Raw genomic sequence first — 9,439 nt, forward strand, 5'->3', positions numbered from 1 at the left:
GAGTTTTCCGTTTTTTGAGTCGTTCCACAAGACGAATTTCCTTATGGGCTTGCTTCGCAAGACGAAACGTCTTGAGAGTTTGTTTCCTTTTTCTTAAAGCCGCTAATAGCTGCTAAGCCGCTAATAGCCGTGCTTCGCAAGACGAAGAAACCGCAAGACGAAGAGACTCGCGGAACGGATTAATTTCGTCTTGCGAGGCACCACTGTATTTCTTGCTGTTCTGCATACAGTGCAAACTATTTTGTTGAAGAGATATTCTCTAAATGGTTGTGACCCAAGGAAAATGAGTTCTGGATTTTTCTTTAATTCCTCTTGAAGAGATTTTAAAATTTCCTTTAGCTGGTACAGGAGAACCACTGAAAACCAGCCCCTCTGCTTTGATAACATCACCCTTGAAAGCATGCAGAAAGCAAACAAGGGGAGCTGGCAATAGCCATGTGTGCAATGGAGAAAACCAGTCTGTCCTCAACAATTTTTTTTTACTTTGTTAGTAACAGAAATGTGGAGTGAGTTTTGATAATTGCTTCATATTCCCGTTATAGTAGCTCCTACAGTGGGGATACTCTCCTGAATTCCATGTCCTACCTTTTTACACAGTTAAACACATCACTACTCTTTGCTGCTCTTTTTTATGACCAGCGATATGAAAGGGGTTTGTGCACACCACTGGTTTTGTCCTTACAGTCTCTAAAGCTGTATCAGTATTTCTCACAAGTGAACCAACACTTGCATTTTGAAGCTTTCGGACATCCGTAGCAATGCTTATGAACCACATAATCTGTTGAAGTATTGCATTGCATAAAATAAAGCTGGTATCTGTGAAGAAGCTGTGATGGAAGCAATACATTCCCATGTTCAATGATTACATTTCCCCCCATGTTTTCCAAGTTGCCACATTCCACATATTTTATTACAGACTTGAGTTCGTCACTGGGAGACAATGAATGCATACACCACCCTGCTTTTAATGCACTTGTTCCCCTTGCTTGCCAAACACTCTCTCTAGTTGGTGAGCCCCCAAAATGTCTCAGCCTGACACCAAAGATATGGCTAGTCCAATTGCCCACCTCCTGAATAACTAACTAGTTTTCCTTCCCCGCTCCCCGAGCTTATGACTGCATAAAGAGGTAGGATTCAGTGGCAAAATTATGCTAAAGTAATCAATCCATTTTACAATCGCCATTCTCATATTCCCCATAGCCATTCTTTTTTAGCTTTAGAGAAATTTGGACAGACCAGGTTTCTGTTTGCCAGTATTTGTAGATGGGCAAGAAAACTTAATGGCCAGATGAGATGGATAGCATGCAATATATCCAAGTAGGTATCGCCCCTTCCCAGCAGTTATATTAGTAATACAGTTCTATAGTTTGAGTTTTACGTAATGCTGAGCATCTGGGTAGTTTAAGACCTTCATTTCAGTTATGGGAGCTAAGAATTATCTGTTCTTGTATGAACATGTAAACCAAGAATGGTAGTCCACTTAGCAGATGCCTCACAAAGTTGAAGATTACCTCAAGACAGGTAAGAGTTCCTTCTGATAATTCTCAGTAGTATCTTTCTAGCACATAATCCCATGTCCTAGGAGGCAGACAGAAATCCTAATGTTCCTGACAAATGTGCATGGGTTCTGTGAAGAACTGCACGGGGAAGGGAATGAGGACCAGCCAACAGCAGCAACACAGATGTGAGAGCACTACCTTAGGTCTAACTATTTTACGAAGCACTGGACCTTAATATGCAATACATGGGGTTTAATAATCTGTTCATGGTTTGTGGGCTTCTCACTGATTTCACACCTTTGTATTTTATATATAAAATGAAACTGCAGCACTGGGAATGCTGTCTGCTACTCTGTGCTATCAAACAAGGAAATGGCAGGGAGCCTCAATGTGATGATTCCAGTTGCAGATCTCACTTTGGCCCACTCCTATCAGCGCTTCTTTTGCTGTGGCGGTGGGGGTCTGTTCTTAATGTTCTTGCACTTGGGAATGTGTCTCTCAGCCACCTTAGGTGCAAACTGACGGGTGCAATAAGGGCATAACTTGTAGTCTGGGTTCTCCATAGCAGGGGCTGGGGGGAGGTCTGATGCCTTCCCTCCTTTGGAGATTACTCGTTGCAGCTCACGAGCCCTACGCAATGTCTTGATGAACGATTCGTGCTTCTGTCTCCAGTTGCTTTGCTTAGATATCTCACTGTTTTGCTTGGAAGCCTCAAAATTTTGTCTGGAATTCTTTTTCTGTAGTGAGAAGGGGGAAAGGGAGAAACTATTAGTACAACCTGTTAGCTCACACTCTGATATTTCCTGCCACTGTTTTTGTTCTGGACACAGTTTAGTTATCATATACCAGATAGCAGGACATTTCTAATGTAACAAGTTCTTGGTCCCTATAAGGCAAATGGAACTACATAGCATATGTGAAGACCAAAGTTCTGCTAGGTGGACAGAAAGTGATGCTTTTAAAAAGTCATATCACTAACTCACAGGTCCACTGCAGAATGATATCACTAGGTTTTCTACCAAAATCATTGCCACTACTCAGATCATCTGAACATTGTAACTGGAATGCAGATGAAATCTCTTAAACTGGGGTAAAATTACCAGAGTTAATCTGATGATGAAATTGAACAGACCCTCTAAAATAGAACGACTTTAATGCCACTGGACTGTTCCATACTTTTAAATATGAGTACTTTCTTCATTCTTAATTTCAAAGGATCGTTCTAAGCCTGATCTTAATCTTACCATGCAGCTGTGACATTTGTAGGTTAGTTATGAGTGACTTGACTTGTTACATAAAATTAATTTGATAATTTTGAAAATTTGTTTTCACATCCTCAACATCTCGTTTTTGTATGATGAAAGAAGGTAAAATAGTTAGCATTCTCCCTGCTAAGTCTTGGTGTATTTAACTAAACATTTACCAGGACTTCAACCTACTTATTGGGCTCTTGTCTGGTCTAATTTCTAGCAGTCACCCTACCCATGGCTGAATTGAAGTAAATGAATGGAAATTAGAGGGATATTAGGGATCATCAAGATTTATTAGGAATTCCACATGATTTGAAAGGAACTCCAAGCGTTAAAGAATGACCATCATCCCAGACCAAAGTGGAAACCAAAGAATGATGGCAAATGATGCTGGTACATCATTAAAGCTAAAAAGAACCCAGGCTGATCAGTGACTGTCTAAAAGTTCCAAACAGACCCAAAGGAACAGCAGGGTATGCATAACAAGTAAGTAAATGTATTACCTGAGAGGTGTCTGTACCCTTCAATAGATAATAGGTCTCTAATTCGGTGCCTTTTGCTCTAGCCTTGCTTGAATCAAACACTTTTCTCTTGGAGCCATGATTCTTCCTGCAGATGCTTATGTGCTTCTCCAACCTGGAGCAATAAAGCTTTCGCCCACAGAAATTGCACTCTCCCCAATCCTCTACACTGCTTGGAGCCTCTGTATACGAGGGTTCTGCTGCCACACAGTCAACCTGTCCCAACGAGGCTGCTGCAGAAGGAGCCTGGTCACGCATGGAAGCCAGTTCTGGGCTAGAAGTGGCTGAAATCTGGGATACATTCTCTCGAATTTTACTGTTGCTAGCCACCAATCTTTGCTTTTTTAGCTTTTCCATGTGGAGTGCCTGGGGAGGCAGGGCAGTCCCCACTGAGACAGCAGGGCTGTCTGGAATATGTACCTTTTGACAGTCACGCGTTTGAACTATAGACCTGGAAACATGGCCCTGAGTAATACCTGCTGCTTTCCTCTCAGGCATACATAGTCCTCCCCGCTGCCGTCTTCCTTCTGCTTCTGCCTGCTGCCTCTCCCACTGGATTCTTCGAAGCTCTTCTTCCGTTCTCCTCAGCTTCTCCCTGAGCAGGGCCTCCTTTCGCTGGATCTCCTCCTCTAAGCTCCGCCCAGCAGCCTCCAGTTTTTGAATGTAGCCCGACTCTGCCCTACGTGAATGAGAAGCTGCTCTCTTGGATTGCTCTACAGAAAAAGGAGAAGGCCCTCTAACATGATGAGTCTTGACTGCATGTGACCTTCCTTTTTTCTCTGAGCTAGGGCTAATGGGAGGAGTCTTTCTAGCTGGTGGGCTCCCAACTTGCCAAGAACTGGGCAGGTGAACATTCCCAGCTGTATGGGGAAAGACTGGTTTTAGAGGGTATGACCTGTCCACACCTTCTCTCCGTTTGGTTCTCCAGTGGGAGGGCAGACTGTTGGCCTGGCCCTTGAAGTACCAATTGCGTGGGCCAGCAGAATAGAAACCTGCCTTCTCCAAGATCAGTTGACTAGTTTCTGCAGGCTGAGAACAAGAAGAGCTCCGCCCTTTTTGGATATGAAGATCTGCCAACTTCTTATCTTTGTTGCACAGGAATTGCTGCTGGATATTACTCCTCAAGTGTTCTAGCTGGACCTGCTCTTTAAGAGCCTCAGGGTGGCATCTTTCCTGGCTTGTTGCAGGAAGGCTGGAATTGGCTGCCATTGGATCCATATGTGAACACACGGCCAGCTGCAAATGAGCCATTCAGCATTTCCAGTAAAGCCTGGGGGAATGCAACAAGTTACATACATGCTATGATTGGGGCCCTCATGCTAGAATCCCTTTCCCCTACTATAATAGGGGAAAGCAAGTACAGTGGTGCCTCGCAAGACGAAATTAATTCGTTCCGCGAGTTTTTTCGTCTTGCGGTTTTTTTCGTCTTGCGAAGCACAGTGTCGGAAAAGTTTTGGAAAAGCTTCAAAAATCACCAAAGTCTTCAAAAACCTCAAAAAAGGCTACCACACCACGTGCTATGAGTTGCTCCTCAAAGTCAAGTCGCAACTGTATTAACGGTTTTAAGAAAATGGAAACAAACTTGCAAGACGTTTCCGTCTTGCGAAGCAAGCCCATAGGGAAAATCGTCTTGCGAAGCAACTCAAGAAACTAAAAACCCTTTCATTTTGCGAGTTTTCCGTCTTGCGAGGCATTCGTCTTGCGAGGTACCACTGTACACATCAGCTCTAGGGGGGCTTCACAGATATATACAGGGGGCCTTGCTTTTCAGTGATGGAAACAGCACTGGCATATGGGGAAGATGACAGAATATTGCATATGGGCCAGACATTGTATCAACACAATATCCAGAATCCTTAAATCTGTGCAAATGTTGTAAGTGCACCAGGCAAACTTGGGGACCCTATGCCATTAGAAATTTCTGTGTTGACATCAGGGCCTAAGGGAGGAGGAATGGTGTAGAAAAGGGGACAAGAAGTCAACAGTGTGTCAAGTTTTCTAGTCCTTTCCTTTCCTCTCTTAAAATGGACTGGCAGAGGGAGGGATCAAACCATTATATCTGCACTGAAAGCCTTTTACAAAGACTTTAATAAATGGTGGTGGGGAGATTCATAACTTGATGCAATCCACTATCCCACCCCTGATTCAAGGTTAGTGCAAGGAAACCTTTTCACACTTGGTCTTCTGTCTACAGGTTTGATCCACAAACACTTCTCTAATATTGCTTCTGCTACCCAATTATTTAATAAGCTTTTAACAAACAAGCTATTTGTATGTAGCCTTTACCCACTGCTAAAAGATAGTAATAATGGTGTCAGACAAAATTCTCTGGAGAGGGAATTTCATAGACCAGGTGGTACAACCAAGAAGCCCCTCTCTGTTCTCCATCCTCCCTACTTCAAATGGTGGGGGTACCTAGAAGAGAGCCTCCAAAGAGGATAAGCACAGGAAAGCTGACATGGTAGCAAGGTTTCCTTCAGGTACCTGGGTATCAAGCCATTTAAAGATAAGCACCAGCTCTCAGAAATTGATGAGCAGCCAGTGAAGTTTTTAAATACACTTGAAATATGTTCAAAATGATCAGAAAGTATGCTGAACCATACCAGTACTCAAAAGTACCTCACATTCATCAACCCTAGATTATATCAGGGTGTGGACAACTGTGATCAAGCTATCTGTTCAACTGGTGCACCAACCTAAGGTTATGAAAGGTTTTGACTACCAAAGACAGCAGACTAAATAAAATGCATAAAGTTCTATATATAGCATTCAGCTGACACTATACGTATAGCATCTAGAATACAGGATATTTAACTAGATATACTATTGCTCTCATTCACTATGACAGTTCTCATGTAATAGAAGACAGTAACATAGTGTACACCTAAGGTAGTGTTTAGGGTCAGTGAAACTACTGACCCTAATGGAATCAGCAAAATTCCTAATCAGGGGAAGGTGGCCTGAGAGGTGTTTGATAGCTCATTACAGGTACACTAACCTTAATGTAACTACAGTAGAAGCTTCATCAGATGCTGGCAAGTGATGGGCCTCAATTTCAGAAAGCTGATGCAAGATACCTGCCAAAATAATGCTTTTAAATCATGGTAGCTATTCCTATGTGAAACTAATAGTCAACCTCAAGTCAAGGGTGGGGAACCAGCGGCCCTCCAGATGTTGCACTCCAGCCTCCATCATCCCTGACTATCCCCTTGCCTATCCTGGCTAGGGCTGACAGGTGTTGGAGACCAACAATTTGTGTCTGGCCACACGCCCCCCCCCCCAAATTCTTCATCAAGACTGCCAGTTAGGTGCAGAATTAAAAGATTTCAACCCAGCGTCCTGTTACCGCTCGCTCCAAGCGACTGCTTGGTCAGTTCTACAGGGGGCAACAGGAGCCAAGCAAACATCTTCCACCGAGAAATGGGATGAAGCCAAGAGGGGACACCCACACCCAACTGTTCAGTCTCCAGGTTAACTTGGACCCCCGCGCTCCGCAAGCCCTGCCTGCTCGCCCGCCCTTGCAGAGCATGTCTGGCTGCTCCAGACACTCGTCCCCAGCCCCTCAAGCCAAGCCAAGCCTATTCTCACCTGCCTCTTCTTACCGCAGCACCCAATCCACAGGGCAGCTGTTTACCACCGTTGCTTAGCAACGAGCGCCCCGCGTGCTACATCCGGCTCCGTCCTCCCCGCTTCCTGTCCGCATCTTTAGGGTCTGTATATCTCTGTGCGTTGACTTATTTTTATTTATTTTTAAGGGAAATGGTCGTCCCCTCTCTATGGTTCGAGCTCATTTGCCGTTCCAGCATGAAAAGGGGCGGTGAGGCAGCGGGGGGAGGGGGAGGTTAGAGAAAGAGACGTCGAGTCTCGTTCCTTGACGACCGTCTCCACTTCCGCTCCATGTTCTGAGGCCCTTCTAGTCACCTGGGCCCAGGGCAGCTCCATGGTAAGGCGAGCCGTTAGTGGCGGTTGGTGCCGCCCAGGTGCCCCTGGCTCCTGACTGGGAGCTCGGAGACCGGCTCCGCTGCTTGGCGACGAGCCAGGCGGGAGCTTCGAGAGGCTCCTGAATCGGCAGGTCTCTCCTTTCTCTTCTGTAGCCAAGGGGATGCAAATGACGGGCGGCGCCTGTTGGGGCTGCCCTGACCCCGCCGCGCCCCTTCGCCCTCTGCCCTCCCTAATATGGGGCAGCAGGCGGGGCTGGCGCGGAGTGGGAGGCGGTCCTTCCCCCCTGGGAGAGTCGCTGGGCCAAGTAGGCGCCGCCGCCGCCGCCACAAGCATGGCTCCTTTGTCGGAGGCCGCGGAGATTACCGTCTTCTTCTCCCAGCATTTGCAGGGGTGGGCAATATGGGACCCTGACCCTCGGCGTCTCCTTTTCTGCCTAACCGCGTTTCTGCTTTTGGTCCAGGCGCCAGCGGCCATGGCGGAGGGAGACGGCCTCATTTCAGTGGACTACGAAGTGTTCGGGAAAGTCCAAGGGGTGTTTTTCCGCAAAAATACACAGGTGGGTGTGCTCTAGTCTGAGGTTTCCCTGGGGTAGGCAAAGGGAAGGTGTGGTGGGACTTTTCCGGTCGCCTCCCCAGCGCGCCCACACAGGCATTTGCGGGGAAAGCGTGAGCATTATGAGCGCTTTAGAAGCTTTGCTTGGGCAGCTGAGCAGCTTATGTTGTGTATACACTCCCGCATCCAGTGCGTTCCTACTGCCGCTTTGAGATACATACACTACTTGGCCACAACTGTATCTATCCCTAGCTGTGTTTTAAGCTGGCTATGTGGACACAGCCTTGGGCTACAGTCCTGTCTCCAGTCCATTTATTTAAGAGTAAACCACGCTGATTTGTATTGTCAAAAGGTCTGGATTTTAAACAGTGGCTATTTCTTTCTTCATTGGTATTGGTTGCTATGTAAATATATTCTGTAGTTTCCTTTCTTTTCAGACTAATTACTGTGTGTGTGTGTGTGTGTGTGTGTGTGTGTTTGTCTGCATATATATGTTGACAATGGAATGCTGCTCTGGAGGTGAAGCCAAACTGCTGAAGAATTACAGTGCCTGCTGTGGCAGCAGAGACCAGTAACTCTTAACTGCTGCCTCCTGTGTTGTTTCTGCTGTGTTAGCAGCACTGAAGTGACCTCCCTGAGGCGCAAGCCTGGGCAGTGTATATGGAGGACCTGGGCTGCCTAGACAAAAAGACACTCCTTTTGGCCTTGTTGGTGTGGTCTAAAGGAAAGGAAAGCAATATGTTTCACACCAACATGGCTGCCGGAGCTGCCGGAAGGAGTGTACAAGGCGCCATCCGACTGTCTTAGGGACTCCACTCTGGATTTGTATAGTGTTTACTCCTTAGCCTTTCCTTCTCTCAAATATGTCCCACAAGGCAGCGTATTATCTCTTTTTCCAGCATATAAATTGCATCTTTATATATTTTTTTAGACTGAAGGAAAGAAGTTGGGTGTCGTTGGCTGGGTGCAGAATACTGACTATGGCACTGTGCAAGGCCAAATCCAAGGTCCTACTGTCAAGGTGCGACAACTTCAAGAATGGCTTCAGAAGACAGGAAGCCCCAAGTCCCGCATCGACAGAGCTGAATTCCGCAATGAGAAGAAGATTGCTCGTTTAGAGCATAGTGACTTTTCTATTGTCAAATAATAGTGCCCCAGGGGGAAAGTACTATATTTATAGTAAGAGCAGTAAGCTCATTGGGAAGAAAGCACTCCCTTTAGTTTTTATATTAATTGTTTATGTGCAGATTTATTCACTTTTAACTATATATTTAAATTATTTATTTACATTGTGATTACATTGGTTACACTGAATGTCCTAAGAACTTGATGTGTTAAGAATTGTTAATAAAGTGTATGCTTAGGTTTGTTTATTAATTTATTTAACATCACCCCCTGGAGGTGCACTCCATTGTCTCTTGAGACAGGCAGATGCCAAAAAAAGTTTAGAGCATTTGTACCCTGCTCTTAAATCAACAAGGCTCCCAGAGTGGCTTTACATACAATCAATTAAAACAGGACAGTCCCTGTCCACAGGCTTACATCAATGGCAGACTTTGGTCTTTAAAATGTCAGTGGCACCCTGTGCAAGGCCAAAATCTGGCACCACCTCAGCCTCTCACCTTTGGTTCTGCTCAATTCACTATGTTATAGTTGCAAAGCCCTGCAGCGCCCT

At 45.5% G+C, this 9,439-nt stretch overlaps 2 protein-coding genes and 1 long non-coding RNA gene across 4 annotated transcripts in view; 1 reads left to right on the top strand and 2 right to left on the bottom strand.

The window, feature by feature from the left end:
- LOC308462797 overlaps positions 1–5,893 on the bottom strand; it is a 37,481-nt gene extending 31,588 nt beyond the window's left edge. The window contains exon 1 of the long non-coding RNA XR_013979363.1: positions 4,853–5,893. This is a non-coding gene — a long non-coding RNA (uncharacterized lncRNA). The remainder of the gene's footprint in view (positions 1–4,852) is intronic.
- ZC2HC1C (zinc finger C2HC-type containing 1C) lies at positions 880–6,911 on the bottom strand. 2 transcript variants are annotated; one of them, XM_080978423.1, is made up of 4 exons: positions 6,859–6,911; positions 6,269–6,347; positions 3,253–4,540; positions 880–2,236 (listed from the first exon to the last, which is right to left on the bottom strand). In XM_080978423.1, the coding sequence occupies exons 3-4, from the start codon at positions 4,519–4,521 to the stop codon at positions 1,931–1,933; spliced, it is 1,575 nt and encodes a 524-aa protein (XP_080834549.1). In that variant the 5' UTR covers positions 4,522–4,540; positions 6,269–6,347; positions 6,859–6,911; the 3' UTR covers positions 880–1,930. The 2 variants fall into 2 exon arrangements, with proteins under 2 accessions (XP_080834549.1, XP_080834550.1); XM_080978424.1 differs by lacking the exon at positions 6,859–6,911 and adding an exon at positions 6,720–6,835.
- Positions 6,798–9,129, top strand: ACYP1 (acylphosphatase 1; the record flags this gene model as incomplete). Its single annotated transcript, XM_080979924.1, is given in 5 exon segments — positions 6,798–6,833; positions 6,836–6,928; positions 6,930–6,980; positions 7,673–7,768; positions 8,696–9,129. Coding segments are annotated over 5 exon segments (492 nt in total). The 3' UTR covers positions 8,912–9,129.
- Positions 9,130–9,439: the final 310 nt, after the last annotated feature.

This window comes from Podarcis pityusensis (genome assembly GCF_964106645.2).
Source record: "Podarcis pityusensis genome assembly, chromosome: 1".
Taxonomy (NCBI): domain Eukaryota; kingdom Metazoa; phylum Chordata; class Lepidosauria; order Squamata; family Lacertidae; genus Podarcis; species Podarcis pityusensis.